Source organism: Notolepis coatsorum (genome assembly GCF_963971535.1).
Source record: "Notolepis coatsorum genome assembly, chromosome: 5".
NCBI lineage: Eukaryota > Metazoa > Chordata > Actinopteri > Aulopiformes > Paralepididae > Notolepis > Notolepis coatsorum.
Window position 1 is genome coordinate 101880973 of NC_140169.1, and position 20160 is coordinate 101901132.

Sequence of the window (20160 nt, forward strand, 5' to 3'; positions counted from 1 at the left end):
TGAAATACAATCAGTAAGATTGCATTAACCAATTTTATAATAGCAATGAGAAATGATCAGAGAGTCACATTGCAAAATGCTATTGTTAAACAGGGCAGAACCAGTTGGGTTGTTCCAAGACACCAAGTTTGGTTACTGTATTACATCACATTTGAATTACTTAGGTTACAAAATTGTATTGTCAGACAAGAAAGAATCAGTTGTTTTATTCTTTCATAGAAGAGGACATGTAACGTTGTTTTGCACCTGTATGGTGAACCATTGATAGTATATGCACTAGAATTACATACAGAAGCGATGCATAAGACGTTTTATCTCCTCATTTATAGAGAAGAAATGGAGAAAATTGCCTGATTCTAAGTAAAGACCAACAAAACTGAGGCAATCACAGATGAAAGTGACACTCAAACTCAGGTTAAATACAACTGGATCCTAAGTAATTTAATCATGTTAGTTTTATTAACCACCAGGTTAACGGTTGTTAAAATGTTTTTGTACACATTAGCCTTATGTGCAAATCCTATTCCTAATAATTATGCACACGATTTTGTTTTTCACCCTGTGCACTCTGACCACACAGAGACAGTGCTCACATGTATGTAATAGTTGTATTACTATGCCTGTATGCACAACCATCACATTAGCTCCCCTGAATCACGACATGAACGACTGAAGGTATGCCAAGATATTTGCACAGCTATAGCTTCTAATGATTATGTTAATTGTTGTTTGATATCAGAGTTGAGGACCACTCATTGATATAGATATTTTGAGCGATTAATAAAAGAAAATGGTGATATCTATTCCCACATCTCTGATATCAAAATAACACAGACCGCAGTCCAGTCGATCATGTCATGAATCAAGTATGTAAATAATACTATTTTAAACTATTAGGCCAACCAACAGAACACATTGGCCAACATTTTCATTATTTTAATTATTTTCTATTTTCTGATAACCGATGGATTACATCGGTCCCCACTTTTACCTGTTCCAAACAATCCTGGTATATTATACATTAATCTCACCCACATTATAAGAAAGAAAAGTGAGTATTGTGGTATAATATATTGTCCTCATGTAAATATATCCCCCTCCCCTGTATCCCCTTACCTATGCCCCCCCCCCTCTCTGTGGAATAAGATATCCCCCTCCCCTGTATCCCCTTACCTGTGCCCCCCCCCCCTCTCTGTGGAATCACCCCCCTCCCCTGTGTCCCCAAACCTGTACCCCCTCCCCCCCATCTGACCTATCAAATGGGACCACACCCCCTCCTGTTAACTATATAGATCTCCTCTTGAGATCTATCGGGGTCTTTTACCTGGGTCACTTCAGCTGACTACCTGGGGAGAGCCCCTCAGCCATTCTCTCTATGTAATCTATCTGTTTGGTTAATAAACCCTTGTTATTATCCAATCCTCGGTTGACTGAGCACATTCTTCATCAGGATATCCACAAATATCCCACACAATCAAGCCCACTGACAAACACTGTTTCAGTGCAGCCAATCAGACACACCTGCCGGGCTGCCCGCGATAATAATAATCACTTTATTTGGGCTGACAGAGCCACAGAACAACTGCGATTTGTCAAATGAATTAGGTATATTGTTAGTAAGTTAGCCATGTAATAAGCGGGATAATGTATAGCTTTACTCGGTCATTGTCGCAAAATAATTGACCTTCACTGACGTTTAAAACACCTCGCCGAGGCGGCTCGGTATTTTAAACTACGTGTCGGTCAATTATTTTGCGACAATGACCTCGTAGCTATACATTATCCCTTACATATAATATGGTGACATTGGTGAAATTTAGGCAAACATTTATATGTATTTATTTATATACATTTATATTCACTCTCATTGCACAGCCTGCTGATATCATCTACCAAGTAACTAACGTTAGAGGTGACAACAATGTGATAGAGCAGAGATTCTGTCCCACAAATCCACCGTCTCTCATTAAACACACACACACAGAGGGAGAAAGACAAGCAAGCACACAAATGCAGAAACGTTATGTTAGCTATAGAAGCCCATAAACTTTTGTTCCCATAAAGGTTTTTTTTGGCATGTTGACACAATCAATACACACAGAGCGACAGACAGGCACACACAAGTGCAGAAACGTTATGTTAGCTGGAAGCCCATAACATTCATTCCCCATGACATTGTTAACAAGGCCTCCTGTTAACGTAAGCCCACTTGTTGAATCAAGGCCCATTAGCAAATGCAATCGACTGTAACTAACGTTGGGTATCTTGTAACTATCATATCAATCACTGGCTATAGCAGATTGAGAGGAGAGGTTTGTTGCTCTACTACTGCTGGTAAACTTTGCACAGGGGGCGACAGTGGCTCAGGAGGTAGAGCAGTCGTCTGGTAATCGGAAGGTTCCCGGTTCGATTCCCACTGCTCCCGGGCAACATGACGAAGTGTCCTTGAGCAAGACACTTAACCCCGAATTGCTCCCGATGAGCAGGTTGGCACCTTGCATGGCCGCCTCCGCCGATGAAGAAGTGAGATTTGAGTAGTAATTTGAAGGAGTCCAGGGATGTAGTGTTGCGGATGTCTGGAGGGAGGGAGTTCCAGAGGGTGGGGTCGGCAACACAGAAGGCTCTGGGACCGTCAGTGCGCAGGTTGGTGGTGGGGATGGAGAGGAGACCAGGGTCAGAGGACCGCAGCCTCTGGGATGCGATGTAGAGTTTCTAGGTGATGAGGAGGATCTTGAAGTTGATGTGGGACTTGACTGTAAGCCAGTGGAGGTGGATGACGCACTTTATATTTGTAACAATTTCAAAGTGCTGTGATTTGGTGCGGGTGAGAACCCTAGCAGTTCTGAAAATATTGCAGCCTGTTCAGGGCATTGCTGGGTAGCCCTGCAAGGACTGCATTGGAGTAATCCAGACGGGAGGTGATGAAGGAGTGGATGAGTGTCTCTGCTACGGAGTCAGGGAGAGATGGCTGGAGTCTGGAGATATTTTTGAGGTGGAAAAAAGCAGATTTGGTTATTGATTTAATGTGTGAATGAAATGAGAGGGTGGAGTCCAGTATGACACCCAGGTTGTGGACTTCTGGAGAAGGGTGGATGGAGCAGCAGACACCTTCCAGAAGGAGATCTCCAACCTTCCGGAGCAGTGACTGCTTGGCCACAACCATGAGCTCAGTATGTAGTTATGATTACTATAATTACAGTGTAGGGCAGTTGTAGACAGTGAAAGCAGTAGGTAGGTATAGATTGAGTATAGGCAACAGAGTTCAAAGTTCGTACAGTATGGATAACAGAGCCTAGAGTATAGGCAATGGAGTTCAGAGTTTATATGGTGGGGGGGGGGGGGGGGGTACAGAGTTCAGGGAGATAACAGCTGAGGGAAAGAAGCTGTTCTTGAGTCTTCTTGACTTGGAGCAGAGGTTCCTGTAGCACCTCCCGGAGGGGAGGAGGGCGAACAGTCCATGATTGGAGTGAGAGGTGTCCTTGACGATGCTGTGTGCCTTCCTCAGACACAGTTTGTGATGAATAGACTAAATTGCAGGGAGTGATGTACCGGTGATGCGTTGCGCAGTTTTCACCACCCTCTGCAGTGCTTTCCGGTCGGATGTTCGGTCGGAGTTGCCGTACCAGACCGTGATGTAGTTGGTGAGTAGTATGCTTTCTATGGCGCACCGGTAGAGGTTCACCAGAATCTGAGGAGGAGAAGGAGTGCCGGTGAGCCTCCTTGACCAGTGCTGAGGTGTTGAGGGTCCAAGAGAGCTCCTCAAAGATGTGGACTCCCAGGAATTTGAAGCTGGAGACTCTCAACCTCGGTCCCGTTGTCTTCCTGAAGTCCAGGATGAGCTCCTTGTTGTTCTTGGTGCTGAGGGCCAGGTTGTCAGCACACCACACCGCCAGGTGCTGGACCTCCTCCCTGTATAGGCCGACTCATTGTTGTTTTTTTTTTTTTTTTACAACAATGAATGATTTTGTAAACATTGATCCGTCAGAAGATGTAGATAAAAGACAGAAGGTATTCGTGTCTGTTGGTTTGTTTTTAAATGAGAACCTACGTAATGGTACGTTTGCAGAAACAGTAGCTTTGGTAACAGACTGTGATGTATCCATCAGTTCAACAAACAGATATAGACGGGCACTCGGGCAGACACAACGGAGGCACAGAGCCGGGCCTTATAGACGGGCAGACACAACGGAGGCACAGAGCCGGGCCTTATAGACGGGCAGACACAACGGAGGCACAGAGCCGGGCCTTATAGACGGGCAGACACAACGGAGGCACAGAGCCGGGCCTTATAGACGGGCAGACACAACGGAGGCACAGAGCCGGGCCTTATAGACGGGCAGACACAACGGAGGCACAGAGCCGGGCCTTATAGACGGGCAGACACAACGGAGGCACAGAGCCGGGCCTTATAGACGGGCAGACACAACGGAGGCACAGAGCCGGGCCTTATAGACGGGCAGACACACCGGAGGCACAGAGCCGGGCCTTATAGACGGGCAGACACAACGGAGGCACAGAGCCGGGCCTTATAGACGGGCAGACACAACGGAGGCACAGAGCCGGGCCTTATAGACGGGCAGACACAACGGAGCCACAGAGCCGGGCCTTATAGACGGGCAGACACAACGGAGCCACAGAGCCGGGCCTTATAGACGGGCAGACACAACGGAGGCACAGAGCCGGGCCTTATAGACGGGCAGACACAACGGAGCCACAGAGCCGGGCCTTATAGACGGGCAGACACAACGGAGCCACAGAGCCGGGCCTTAATCCCATGCTTTCGCTCTATGGCACAGTTCCCATCCGCCCGCTCTACAGAATACATTTTCAACGCCTCAGAGCGTTCAGCTGCATTCATTTTGACGCACACAACAGCACAAGCAAAAAGCAAAAACCCACAAACAGACCCGACTAACCTGCGTCATGGTGGGACCAGCCTTGGTGAAGCAGCCAAACGAGAAGAACCATGGAAACTGTGAACCAGAGAAGAGCTCAATATCAGCCACTTCTAGTAGTTAGTTGCTCGCTTCCGCTTAGAACAGAACCCCGTTCATCCGAGTCAACCGGTTGACCAAAATGGGCACAGTGAGAAAAATATGTGATGAATATTATTCTAGACACTGTATGTGTTTTTCCCCCCTTTACATTTTTTTTTTTTTTTATATTTACATTTTGGAATACTTTGCGAATAAAATTGTACATTACATTTTGGAATACTTTTGCAATTATAGGATTTTGCACATGTTCTTTAGTGAACTTTGTGTTGGTGTATTTTCTGTCATCTGTCATTCAAACAACCTTCTTTGTCGAGGAGCTTGGATCAGCGCCTCAGAGCATAATATATGAGGAGATTCATATATCAAAAATATATAGCCTGATCCATTTATGAATCTAAATGTTCCCTATTTCCCGATAATGTTGTGGATCGGTACAGTCTTTTCTCAGCACAATCCATGATGTTCACACTGGATAAACGCAGCTCTGGCTAGTTTGCCACGAACTAATGCAAAGTCAATGGCGCCACGCTCTTGTCTGTACAAGCCCTGAAATCAATGTTGAAATCTACTTTGTGTGCACTGTGGAGTATGTTTCAGGGCTTATTTTAGGGCTATTATATACTGGAGCATGGTCCTATTGACGTTGCATTTGTTTTGTGGCTAACAAGCCAGAGCTGAGGGTATCCAGTATGAAGAACAGCATGGATTGTTGAGAAATAATCCTTTAAATGTACAGAGGCAGAGGTCTTAACATACTGTAGCCAATACCTACAATTCTATTCAATAACAAATGTAACATTCAGGCCGCTCTCTTTTGAAAAACAACATTATTATAATCCCATCGATAATGAAGGAAAACTATGTTATGAACTATGATACTTACTGTAGTGAGGAGCTTCCTGCCAAGCCTGAACTTAACCATCACCCAGAACAACAGGCCTCCACACAGCAGCTTAACTACTGGAACCAAACCCCCAACCCCTACATACGCACTGTACTGGACCTGAGGAGAGGAGAGGAGAGGAGAGGAGAGGAGAGGAGAGGAGAGGAGAGGAGAGGAGAGGAGAGGAGAGGAGAGATCAGAGGAGAGAAGAGAAGAGAAGAGAAGAGAAGAGAAGAGAAGAGAAGAGAAGAGAAGAGAAGAGAAGAGAAGAGAAGAGAAGAGAAGAGAAGAGAAGAGAGGAGAGATCAGAGGAGAGGAGAGGGGGGAGAGATCAGAGGAGAGGGGAGATGGGGAGATTAGAGGAGAGGAGAGAAAGGGAGAGAAGCGAGGAGCGGTCAGAGAAGAAGAGAGGAGAGAAGAGGAAGGGAGAGGAGGAGAGGGGAGAGGAGATATCAGAGGAGCGGAGGAAAGAGAGGAGAGGGGAGATCAGAGTAGAGGGGGAGAGAGGAGAGAAATTAACCATCAGAAGAAGTAACAAACAGGGGAAAGTGATGAATCACTATACAGTATACTGTTCATATTATTATTGTATTATTTTATTCCTGCAAAGTAGAGGCAGTAACAGTCTATAACACCATCATGGTATAATTTTCCTGAGATCACAACACAGACAGCCTGCTTGACCTACATACATCTACTGGAGTGAAAAACATGATAGAGAGAGAGAGAAGAGAGGGAAGGAGACGTAGATATAGAATAGAATAGATTTAATTTCGAACATGTAACAAATAATAAGAAAACAAACACACAAAAAGGAATAACCAATAAAATATAAGCAGAGCAAATTCTCCATAAACAAAATAAATAAATATGACATGTCCGAAAAGGAATAGGAAGGAAGTATACTCTTATATGGTCCTCCCCCTTTCTTATTATAAGTAACCTAAATAATGAACTTCATGTTCATCATTTACAACTTAAATATTTACCTTAGTTTTTATTTAATAATTTTTTATCACATAGAAAATTAAATATATTTAACAAATTCTGATTTTATTTATTTTCAAAAGTATGCATAATGTTGTGTTAATTCCACGACAAGAGATATGTAATGTTAATTACCTGAAATTATTCCGTTTTGGGGTGGGGGGGGGGGGGACCCTGCATATATCGGTATCGGTTGATATCGGTATCGGAAATTAAGAGTTGGACAATATCGGTATAGGTAAAAAAGCCAATATCGAACATCCCTACTTTGCTTGAGTTCAACAACTAGAGTACTAGACCATTCTACAAGTTCACCCCACAAATTGAAATAGAATAAGAATAGAATAGAATAGAATAGAATAGAATAGAATAGAATAGAATAGAATAGAATAGAATAGAATAGAATAGAATAGAAATACTTTATTCATCCCGAAGGAAATTTGGCACTACAAATCGCTCACAGTAAACAGTAAACATTTAGGTAGACAAAAACAAAAAGTCACGAATAAGAATAAAATTAAGCCTAAGAATAAAATATGGTTCGGGATATACATTTCCTATGTTACATTCTAATATAAGATATACTAATATAACATTTCCTATGTTACATTCTAATATAAAATATACAGTAAAAATATCCAGAATATACCAAAAGTGTAAAATTGTACTATGTCGGTCTTTCAGGACTCCCTGGAAGAAGAGATCTTGTATCTCAATGGGACATTCCTGGATAAATAAAAGATAAAAAAAAAAAAAAAAAGGGTAAACGTCCAGGAAGATAGTACTGTCACCCTGTGCTCAGTGATGCAGTGAGGCACAGTAATGCGTTATAAAGTCTGATGGCTGTTGGAATGAAGGACTTCCTGTGCGGTTCAGTGCTACATCTTGGGAGCCTTAGTCTAGCACTGAACGTGCTCCTTCTGTCAGCCAAGTCTGTGTATAGTGGGTGGGAGGGGTTTTCCCTGATGGCATGGAGCTTAGCATACACTTCAGAGTAGTACAAGTAGACTTTTACTCTTAAGTCATAACCCCCCTCTCTGTCTGAGAACATTTTATGTATGTTACCAGGGAGTAAATAATGTCTTGCTTTGTTAATTATTTGTCTAAAGTTCTATCAGATCCATGTCAAAACATGCGTCTTGAAAAACAGCACGTCGGTGTGCTCATTGTAGTAGTATGCATAATGCATAATGAGTGTGTGGTGCTCTTGTACGTGAATAATACGGAGTGTGTATAACGCTTTATGATCCAACATGGGCCTAGTTCTTCCCAGAACTGCAACACTCCTCGCCAACTTCGCTCGTCATGAGAGAGAGAGAGAGAGAGAGAGAGAGAGAGAGCGAGAGCGAGAGAGAGAGAGAGAGAGAGAGAGAGAGAGAGAGAGAGAGAGAGAGAGAGAGAGAGAGAGAGAGAGAAACGTAAAAAAGATATGACCACAGTTTACTGGTAGCCAAGCCTTTGCTCAAGTAACGGCTTTCTCAGAAACAGACTGCTGTTGTTTATAAAAGGCTGCAGAGCGCCGAGGCTGTGAGCTCTGCAGGATAATGAGAACTATTATGTTATTATGTTTCTCCACCGTTGACTCTTAATCGTGTTTAGGGACGCAAATAATACCACAGATGTTACTGGTTCCCACGACGATGTTCCACGGCACACCGAATGGTTCGCTTTGAGCCCTTTATATAAAATTACCCCTCTATATGGCCCTATAATGCCAAAAAAGCTTTTCTCAACACTGTATTCATTTTTGAGAAATAGGCACCCGTCTGTCTAAGGATAAGTCAGTTCAAAAAGACTACTGTAACAAGACCTGACCCCTATTGAATGGGGAGCCATCTGTATCTACTGTAGGAATCTGCCATGCATAATAATAATTGATTTTCTATCATATTTGAAGTCACTGGTGATGGAAAGAATAGTAAGTGAACAGATTAAATGCTACTTTTCTTTGAACACATTGACCACTGATTTTCAACATGCATATCGTGAAGGACATTCAACAGCGACTGCTTTAACCCAAATGACGGATGATTGGCTGAAAGAGATAGATAAAAATAAACTGGTTGGCGCTGTTTTGGTTGATTTTACTGCAGCATTCGACATCATAGATCACAAATTCTTACTTAAAAAACTTGAATGTTACGGTTTCTCCTTATCTGCATTATCTTGGATTCAAACTTATTTAGCAAACCGGAAACAAATCGTTTTTTTTAATGGGAGTTACTCAGAAGTTAAAACGGTAAGGTGTGGAGTACCCCAAGGAAGTTGCCTTGGGCCTTTGCTCTACACCATATTTACAAATGACATGCCTCTTGTCCTAAATAAGTCCTATATAACGATTTACATATCAGCCTCTACAGCCAATGAATTAAATACGGTCCTAAAGGCAGAGTTGCAATCAGTGATGGAATGGATTGATTGATTGATTGATTGAAAACTTTATTAACAGATTGCAGAATGGGTACAATACAGTACAGCTCAATACACACAATTGTTAAGGGGATGCAGACCAGAGAAAGACTTTCGTCTTGTTTCCACCAGGGTCCCCCATTTTCAATTCATCAGGACATATATGACATACATGACATACAGATAGTCAGTACTGCTACATCTATACATTTATGACATACCAGATTTGCAAATACAGTACTGTTTGTGATACAGAAGGAGTCAAGAAAAGGGAGTATATACATTTGACGTAGAAACTGTACATTGGAGGAGGTTGGGTGGGGGGGGTTGGGTACACTGGGATATTGACAACCATACTGGGTAATTTACATTGGAGGTGGTTGGGGGGGGGGGGGGGGGGCACACTGTATAAACAAGCAAAACTGTACATTGAGGGGGGGGAGACTCTGTACAAACAAACAAAATTGTACATTGGACTATTGACAAAACCATACTAGGTAAATGACTGTACATTGGAGGGGGTTGGGTTAGGATATTTACAGGGGCCAGTGTTGAATTGCAGTCTCCCGTAGGTGTCTCTTGAGAGAGGTTTTGAAAGTGGGTAGTGATCCACATTCCTTTACAGCTTTGGGTAGGGCGTTCCACATTGATGTGGCATAATTGCAAAACGTGTTTAGTCCCTTATTTGAGCCGAATCTGGGTTTAACATGATTTGTGGAGCTCCCTCTGGTGTTGTGATCGTGGTATTCACTGACCTTTGGGAAGTATTTTGCCATGTACATGGGTACCTTGGTCGTGTAGTGTATCTTGTAGACCAGGCCCATTGCAAGTTGCTGTATTCTGTCATCTACTCTAAGCCATCCTAGGTTGTCAAAGTGGGCAGGGGTGAGGTGGGTTCTAGGAGTAAGGTCAAGCAGTAGTCTGACCAGTTTGTTTTGAGATGTTTGTAATTTTGTTTTTAGCGCCTTTGAGGTGCTTTGGTACCATGAGGTGCAAGCATAGTCGTAGTACCCCTGAATGAGTGCTCCTGCCAGAGTCTTCAGGGTATTCTTGTTTACCAGAGAGGAGATCCGGTACAAGAACCGAGTTCGTTGGTTGACTTTTTTTATTACATTGGATGCCATTTTGTCACAGGAGAGATTAGCCTCTAGGATGGAACCCAGGTAGGTAATTTCATCTTAAAGAATAACAAACTAGTTCTAAACATATCAAAGACAAGTAGCATAATTTTTGGTTCAAACCATACTCTAAGAACGAACACAGTCTTGAAACTTTTGATAAGTGATGTGGTAATTAATCAAGTCCAGGAGACTAAACTCCTAGGAGTAACATTAGACAGTAAATTGTCATGGTCACACCATATAAACAATATAGTAGTGAAAATGGGAAGAGGGATTTCTGTTGTTAAAAGATGTGCTCAATTGTTACCACTAAATTCTATCAAACAGGTAATTCAAGCTCTGGTTGTCAAATCTTGACTATTGTCCTGCAGTATGGTCGAATGTAACGACGAATAAACTGAAAAAATTGCAAATGGTACAAAACAAAGCAGCATGTATAGCGCTTCGCTGTGAGTACAGAACGAAGGGTTATGTATATAACCCAGTTCTATGAGTTATGGTGCGCTCAGCACCTGTCTGCATATATCTCGCTTCAGCGTATATACACTGAATAAAAAATTCCACCATGTACCTTTACATGCCAGCATTCATCTGGCCACACCCCCATCCGCTTACCTACATAAGCAGGGGTGGGGCCACACACTCATCTCCTTCCCAACAAATTTCACCACAATGAAAAATCAAGGGCCGCAGCGGCGTCCAGGTGCTGAGCACACCATAACTCATAGAACTGGGTTATATACATAACCCTTCGTTCTATGTCGTTATGGCTTGCTCAGCACCTGTCTGCATAACAGGGGCTGAGCGGAGCCATAGGCCGACGAATGTACCCCGCTGAGGCCCCCCACAACCATCAGACCGGGGAGGACCGAGCCCCCCCGACCCTCCCTAATGGAGGATACCCCCCCTATTGGAGGTTCACGGGAGGGCGACGGATCCGACCGTGCGAAGAGGCACTCAAGCAACTCAACGCACAGGGTGAGCAGACCGTGGCTTGACCCCACAACTACACACACACAACCCGCATGCCACCCGGGAACGAACGGAAGGAACAACCTCGTTACTGCCCCCAGAAATCACGGGGTCAAGAGCAAACCCAACCCCGTGGCAAGGCCGTAGCAGCGGAGCGCGAAGGAAGACCCAGACCCACCGAAGGGACTGGATCCCCTGGAAAACGGGGGCCCGGAGAGGTCAATGACGCCAGGCATCAAGACCCCACCAGGTGGTCACTTAGTGACACCGCCCCCCACATCGCCAGCGTATTCGGATAAGGCCCCTCCAAGAGCGGGCCCTTTCCCCCCAATAGCACACCGCCTGGCACACTGACCCTGCAGAACAGGCAGTCAGCATGGCCGTAAGCACACAAAAAAGGTTAACCAACGGAAGCAGGCAGCGCACCGGGGAAACCAGGCAACAGGCTGTAACCTGAGCCTGGAGCACTGCGGACGAGACAGGCGCCAAAGGAGTCAGCTGAAAACAGCCCCCCCGGCGGAAGGGGCGTATGCTGGCGTTGTTGCATGACAAAGCCTCCATTAAAAAAAAACCACCCAGAGGGGTCGAGGCAGAGAAGGCTGACATGATTGGCAGACGTCATGAACGTGCAGGGGCACACTCAACCGGGTAACCCGGGAGTTGACTCTGCTCCAACATACCAGGGAATCAACTACCCTCTCTGTACAGACGGTGGTTATTCCTATAACCCCTCAAGAAAAAACTCCAAAACACACCTGCGGGCATACACTGGCTATACCGCAGTACAAGTGTTTCAGTTTTCAAAAAAGGGTTATCCCAGGCCTACGGTATCAACGAAACCTTACTTCGGACCGGGCCCGGCGGCACGGGAAGCACAGGGTTACCAGAGGAGGTCCAAGACCACCCCAACAGCCCCCTCTTCGCCACGCGTGAGAGCGAAAAGAATGGAGAACCAGCCCTAAGCACACCGCACTTGGTATTCCCAGGCGGTCTCCCAACCAAGTACTAACCAGGACCGAACCTGCGTAGCGTCCGAGATTGGCCGTGTACAGGTTGGTATGGCCGTAAGCCATTACGATAGTGCAGAGTACAATATGTACCCAACAAAGGGTCTCCATAGCACCTAACCCTGTGACACCCGGACCGACCCGGCATTTTTCCCCCCGAAAAAAGCACAAGTCTCTCAGGGTACCAGAACAGCAGATCTGCATCCCCGGCGGACAACGGGTTAACTGACCTGGACCAGCGCGACCAGACCAGTCCCGTGTCCTAACCACGCCGACATGCCCACTCCAGAAGAGGGGGTAGGTATGCGTGTCGATCTAAAACATGAAAAGAGGGCGCCACCCAGACAGTCCCATTTGGACCGTGCTCAGTGGCCCACCCCAAGGGAGTGAGACCCCTCTACCTATGTTCAGATCTATTCCGTTAACATCCCCCAGATATGAACGAGAATTCATCGAGACAACCTAGTAAACTGGCGCTCGGAAGAGACAAAACTCCATCCCAGTTGCCCTACAAAAACGCTGTTTTAACAAGCAACCAAGGCGCACTTAGCCCCTGTGTGATTCTTTAACAGAAACACACCGAGCCAGCACTATGTATGCGTCGAGACCCAAACACATCAATGGATAGTCTAGCAAGACACCAAACATTGTTCCTCCAAGTCGCCTGGGAGAACGACACAGAGCCGTCGTGCTTCATGTACCTTCCTCTTTTTATTCAAAAAAGAAAGAAACACAGACTGACATGAATCCCACGTGACGCAGCTGAGGGTAAAAACTGTTTACATTTTTACATCCCACCATCCTCGCCATAGGGAGGAGACGGAAATCCCCAGAGAGACTTCCCACGCGAGCTGTATAGATTGAAAAGAATATATTGCAACATTGAGCTATGTAAAAATTTGGGTTATGGCTCTCCGAGGAGGAGGCACTGAACCAATACACACTCAATAATCGAATTGAATCGAATACACACACAATAGAGCAGGACTCCTTTTTGAAGTTCTACTCACCTTGACAATCTGAGGAGGAGGCTCTGAACTCTGAGGAGGCTCCCTCACAGGGAAGGAGAGTCCTAACTCACAGAAGGCCCGAGGAGGAGCTTTGTGAGGAGGAGCTCTGACAACTCCCTGAAACAGATCCATCACATGGACCTGAACAACTCACGGAAGTCTTACCAACAGAGACGTGCACAGTGACATACTCTATGGCGGGGGAATTTCTGCGGTGCACACGCCCAATCTTCCAGGGCGTGGGACCAGGAAACTCCCTCCCCCCCCCCCCCTCTTACCCTGTAACGTGCCGAACAGCAACGTGACAGGAACCTTGAAGGACAGGAGGTTTTAACCCCTGACCAATCAAAAAGGGGAGGAAAGGATTACCAGTTCACCCCTTTACGACCCCACACCCATGATACGTAATGACAAAAAAGAGCATGACACAGTCATAGTCAGCTACATGAAGTGTCTAACAGCTTCACACAGCTCATGTGCTAACCTGCTATCTGATTTTTACTAAGGAAAAAACACAGAATAGAGAGGGCCCCCTTAAAAGCCCCGGTACCAGACTTACACATGTGCTTCTGTGGCTAAACCTAACCCAGTTGTAGATCACAAGACACACACAACCCTTTATCACAAAAAAAATGGCACACTCTTGCTACAGAGGAACGCCGTTTTTCATAACGAGAGAATACAGAATCCTCGATTATGTATAATGGCCACAGGCCTTGCTAAGCACACACGATAAGCGACCAAACAATCTTTTCTTTAGGAAAATATAGTTTCTCAAGCGGTTAGCACAACCCCAGCAATTAAGCTAAGGGTTACATCGTATCCCCACAAACACAGTGACACAGTATATTGTAACAACATGTCTGAGAGGAGGGTGGGGAAGCCCCAGGGAACCGGGGGGGATCACCCCTCCTACCTTACCCTTGATACGGCCAAGTTGAACAGGTAACCCTGTTAATATGTGAACACACTGTTCATTGTCATTACAGGCTGAGAAAAGAATTCACTCTTCACTCATATGTCACTAAGCATAGCTTTATAGGTTAATTAACCCCCTTAGTTCTGAGTTCACGGTACATGAACACACATGTTCTCAACACAACTAACCAGATCATTTTTACACATGTAAAACAACAACCCGATTTCTATGGAGAAGCTATACCAGTGACAAGACAATTCACACACAACACGCATCGTATCCTCAATGTATTGCAGCAACACCCGTTTTGGAAAACATCGTTATTACAAAACATTTAGAAGGGAAGGAAAGAAGAAGTGTTTAAGGTCCGTCGGGACCTTCCTACCCCGAGCGCAGGCCAAGCGAACTGCAATCTGGCTAACGGCTCACCGACGTTGAACACAGCATTCCTGTGTTGACGACGAGGGCAGCGTCGCTGCGCCACCCAGCCGCTACGGTTCTCCATGTTGACGCAGTCCTCGCTGGCCGGGCTCCCGGTAGGTTCGACTAACATCCTCTGTCAAAGATGACGTCGTAGTCAGAGTGTTTAAGGCATGTTATAGTCACAGAAAACGTTCAACAGTGTAGCATTAAGCTAAGAGCCGTTTGGCTGATAGCAACAAGCTAACGTATACCAGCCTGGTAAACACAGCGAGCTGACGCCGCAGCTAACAGCTGCGCAGCTAACAGCTGACTGGCTACACAGTAGTCCACAAACTAGCACGCAAGCTAAGCAGCTATCACCTGAACTGTATACAATGACATAACAAGCCACACTTCAGACAGGCCACTGTCCCAATCCCTCCCCTAACAGGGAAAAGAAAAAGAAATGTCAGAACACAGTTGTCAACGGTGGTACAGACATACACGGGGCCCTTTGAGCATGGAACTTCCGATAAAGAAGATCCTATGCCCACATTTCCTCGTTGGGTATACTTTCATTTGTATATGAAAGATGGGGCCTGCACGGGACAGAGAAGCATCCGCTCTAGAATCCTGGGATCACCAGGACCTAGCGCGGCCCACTAGATTAGCCATCATGGGCGTCAGACCAAGATCCCCCGATCGCCGTTTAAGCAGAGCAGAGGACCCTAGCCTGGAGTCGGCGTTTCGTAAATTGTTAGCTAACCCCCACAGCATCAACAACAATCAGAGCTTGCAAGCAAAACAGTACGTAGCCAACCTGGAAACGACCGCTTCTCACAATAGTCGGTGCGTCCTACAGTCCAGCTGTGTTGCTGGAGGGTAACCCCATCCAGTCGCAGCAAGAAGGATTGTAGTTGGGAAGCATGTCAGCGGCGTGAGGTCCTAATACGAAAAAGCCGCTGAAGGTCGGAATGATCCAGACACTCCAGTAACGAAGACAATATCGCCGTATTTTCTCGAAAATAGTGAGAGAGAAAATAAAGATATGGTGTCAACGTATCTCCTTGTTCTTCCTTTCCTCAGACTAATATTTTTCTCCACGTCAAGTGGGCATATAGCAGGCACTTCCTGTGGATGAAATTTGAGAAGGAGATGAGTGTGTGGCCCCACCCCTGCTTATGTAGGTACGCGGATGGGGGTGTGGCCAGATGAATGCTGGCATGTAAAGGTACATGGTGGAATTTTTTATTCAGTGTATATACGCTGAAGCGAGATATATGCAGACAGGTGCTGAGCAAGCCATAACGACATAGAACTAATGTTGCAGCGATGCACAGTTGTTTAACTTGGTTACTTGTCAAACATAAGTTACTCTGCTCACTCATTGTATTCACTAGGAATATTCTTGTTACAAAGATCCCCTCAATTTTATATAACAATTTATCTATAAGTCTTGACAGACACAACCATTCCACCAGACATGCTTCTGCACGAGGTTTTACACTTCCAAAAGTGAGGTCGAATGCAATGAAGCAAACTGTCATGTTCCGTGGTATGCAGGAATGGAACTCTCTTCCCAGACATGTTAACACTTTGGGTGCCGGGAAACGCTTAAACACGTCATTCCCGGCCATGCTCAAGTTGCCGAAGACGCTTTACAGCGTCTTTAATATCAATATTTCAAAAATCTGGGATCGGATTCATATGTCCCCTCCGCTGGCCTGAGATCCACCAGTAGGACCCACTGAGCTCTCTGGCGGTTCAGGAGCGCCATCTGGTGGCCGATCGGCGCAATTGCTTAACAGGAAGTGCCGTAGAGGTTGTGCTGGACGGCCGTATTACTTCCGGGCACTCGGTACATGTCCCGGGACTCTGGCTCGTCACACTACATGGTGATCGATTGCCAATAACTCGATAAACAACATGATTTGGACGTATATACCATTATACAAGCTGGAGATGGACCGGGTAAATCTACATCCCATAATGATAAAATTTCTACTCTACGATGATCGCCCAACGGCGCGCGGAGACTGGGGTGAGTTTTAGCGTGTAAAGTTACCGTCTTCGATACTAACTGCTATTATCAACATTTGACCCACATTAGATGATTGGTATAACGCTGCCCACGGAATTATAAACGCCCCCTAGCCCATCCGGTCAACATCAGATGACGTGTAGTAACTTCTAGAAGTACGTCTAGTTGGAATTTTTTATATCGCGCTGATTGCCATAAAACTGTATTGCATCATCAATATAATGTATTTGGGGCTATAGATCACGTTCTGGAGAAAGCTGCAGAAAGAGATGAAAACATACTTATACATTAGACCATACTTTACTATGAATATGTGAATGAAAAAGTTTAACGTTGCTACACAATGAACAATACATATAGGACTTTTTTTTTTGTATTTTATTTTTTTATTATTTTTTAAACAAACATATAAACAAACATGACAACACACGATAAGATATACAAGCATTAATTGTCAGGGCACATCCAATGAGATCACATTTTAGTTAGTTGTCTTATATAAGATATACCCCTAATACCTGTTATCTAAAAAAAACCTACACACATATGCTCAGCTCGAACCCCCCCCTCCCGGACCCCACCTTGATAAGTAACTCCACTATCCCTCGCACCTAACCAGACACTACCATTATAAGCTAGCTTTTATTCTCTCCACCACTTCTAACCACATTGACATTTTGGATTCATTGAGACCCAGAATTCTTGCTGTAGATATTTCATGGTAAATTACATCGAGATATGTAAGAAACCAAACTTTACGGCACATTTTTTCCGGTTGAAACCAGCGTGATGCGATCAGCTTTTTGGCTACTGTGATACCCGATAAAACCAATCTCTTTAGCTGTGGATTCACTGCAAACTCAAAAACATCATTCAATAGTAATACCGAGGGGTGTACAGGTATATTCCAAGATACGAGTTTTGATATTTGTTGGGTCACATCTTTCCAGAATGCCTTAACTGGTGAGCAGTCCCAATACATGTGCATAAATGTCCCTTCGTCCCCATTTGCACATTGGGTGCATTTGGAATCTTGTTTAAGCCCCATTCGGCACAGTCTTATAGGAGTCAAGTTAGGGGTGGACGGTATAAACGGTATACGGTATAAACGGTATGAATTTGCTCTACGGTATGGATTTTGACTATACCGTCTAAACCGGTAGTGCAGCTCTAAAATACCAATGACGTCATGTAACCACAACGCGACTATTTCACTCGCATTTGCCCCTAAAAATAGATAGAATTAGTCATAGATAATAGATATGTGCGAACTGGAAAAAGTTATTTAGGAGGCTTCGCGCAGTGGGCGTGCCAGCCCCTACCGCACGCATGTAAACACGGATCTAGTAGTCTAGTGGGACGGGACACGGGAGCTCAGCTGTCGGCGGCGTCTCCCTGAGCTAACGTTAGCTTAGCTACCGTTACAAAATGACCCAGTCAACTATTCACTTTTAGTTTAATACATGATGAGGCATTGTCTAACCGAACGGTATCTAGCCGGCCAGCTACCGATAGCTCCTGACATAAACAAACGCTCCACAAAGTCTAGTAGAGAGAGACGTGTGTGTGCTACCTGTTAGCCGTTAGCTCACGTTAACGGTGAACGTTAACGCAAGTTAGTTCACCGTTCAAAACGAAATGTCCCATTGAACTAAATAATTCACTGAGGCGTTGTATTAACGTTATATATCCGGCTTAGCCGGATAGCTCCTGATATCAATGTCTTATAACACTGATTCGATGCGTATTCGAGCTGAGGGCTTGCTAACGTTATAATAGGGTCCAGGTGCAGCGCCGGAGAATCCTGGCCGTAGCTCTGCTCGAGGCTACTCGAGTATAGGTCCAGGTGCAGCTCCGGGGTATCCTGGCCGTAGCTGGAGGCTACTAGAGTACACACAGACAGTGGAGCTTGTTGCGTGGTGGCGATGTCTCGCAGATAATACAAGTACAAGTCTAATTATATAATATATATATTTTATAAAAAAAAAAAAAAATTATATAAAATAAAAAAAAAAATTTTATCAAAAACGATGATACCGTGATATATACCGTTACCGTCTATGCTTCAAATTATACCGTGATATAAATTTTAGACCATACCGTCCACCCCTAAGTCAAGTATGTCCTGTGAATATAGTTAAGATTGATTTGTTGATGATCCGGGTTCCTTGATGTAAGTCGGACATTTGCCCAGGCTCCTTGCCAATCAAAGTCATTTTCCAGGTCTGGTATATCCCTCCTCCAGACAGAGTCAAGTTGGAGGGTTTCATACGAGGACGTTAGTAATTGATGATAAAATTCTGAAACAAAACCTCTCGATGTCTCTCTTGCGTAGAAGAATTTGTGGTATCTGTGGTGTTCAATTGGTCTGTCTAATGGAACACCGTGAGATTTCAAACAAAGCTCTAACTGTTTGTGAAAAAGCCATGTGGACTTGGTGAGATTAAATTTTTTGCGTATTTCTTTATCACTACAAAAACCCTGTTTGTTAAAAACATCCCCTAATGAGTGTATGCCTTGCTCTTCCCATATAGGGAATCTTATAGGTCGTTTTCCAATTAAGAGTGCATTGTTATTGAATAAGGGAGTATGATTGTGCCATTTTTGTGGGTTAGGATTTTTTTTTTGTGATTCACGCCATATCCGGATCGCATGAGTAATTATGGGGCCAAATTTTCGTTCACAGTGCTTGATTGGTAGTTTAGTGTATGCTATGTCCTTCAGTCTATGTGGGGCTACTATGTTTTCTTCTATTTTTCTCCAGGATGCTAATGCTTGGGAGTCAAACCATGTTGTCAATGGACTTAATGTGTACGCCTTAAAATATAGGAAAAAATCTGGAAATGCCATGCCACCATCTGCTTTATTTCTCTGTGCGGTGGATCTTTTTATACGTGGTGGTTTGTTATTCCAAATAAATTTGTATGTGGAGGAGTGTAATCTTTTCCAGTAACCCTCTGGAGGGGGTAACGGTAGCATTGAACTGAAGAAGTTGATTTTAGGTAGTACATCCATCTTAACTATTGATATCCGTGCTTGTACTGTGTTTTTAAGTTTTACCCATCTATCAAGGTCGTCTTTGATTTTGTTTTGGATTTTTGTGTAGTTGTGCTTCACCGTTTGTCTTATGGTAGGGAATATTTCCACTCCCAAGCATCTGAAATGTTTTACCATCGGTATCTGTCCTGGGAGGGTTGTGTCTTTTTTTGCAGGGGTGTTAAGTGGAAGGAGAGCCGACTTCGGCCAATTTATCTTAAATCCCGATAAATCACCAAAGTCCTCAATCAACTTGAGCAGATGAGGCAATGTGGTGTTGGGGTTTTGCATGAACAATATTACATCGTCCGCATATAAACAAATTTTTTGTTGTGTGGCCTTGATTACGATTGGTTCTATGGATTGGGATTGTCTT

The 20160-nt window shown here is 44.5% G+C and overlaps 1 protein-coding gene across 1 annotated transcript in view; it reads right to left on the minus strand.

Moving 5' to 3' along the window:
- sccpdhb (saccharopine dehydrogenase b) overlaps positions 1 to 20160 on the minus strand; it is a 50539-nt gene that overhangs the window by 12167 nt on the left and 18212 nt on the right. The window contains exons 8-9 of the mRNA XM_084315402.1: positions 5881 to 6000; positions 4917 to 4973 (exon numbers count right to left, since the gene is read on the minus strand). Coding sequence (XP_084171528.1) covers positions 4917 to 4973; positions 5881 to 6000 — 177 coding nt within the window. The remainder of the gene's footprint in view (positions 1 to 4916; positions 4974 to 5880; positions 6001 to 20160) is intronic.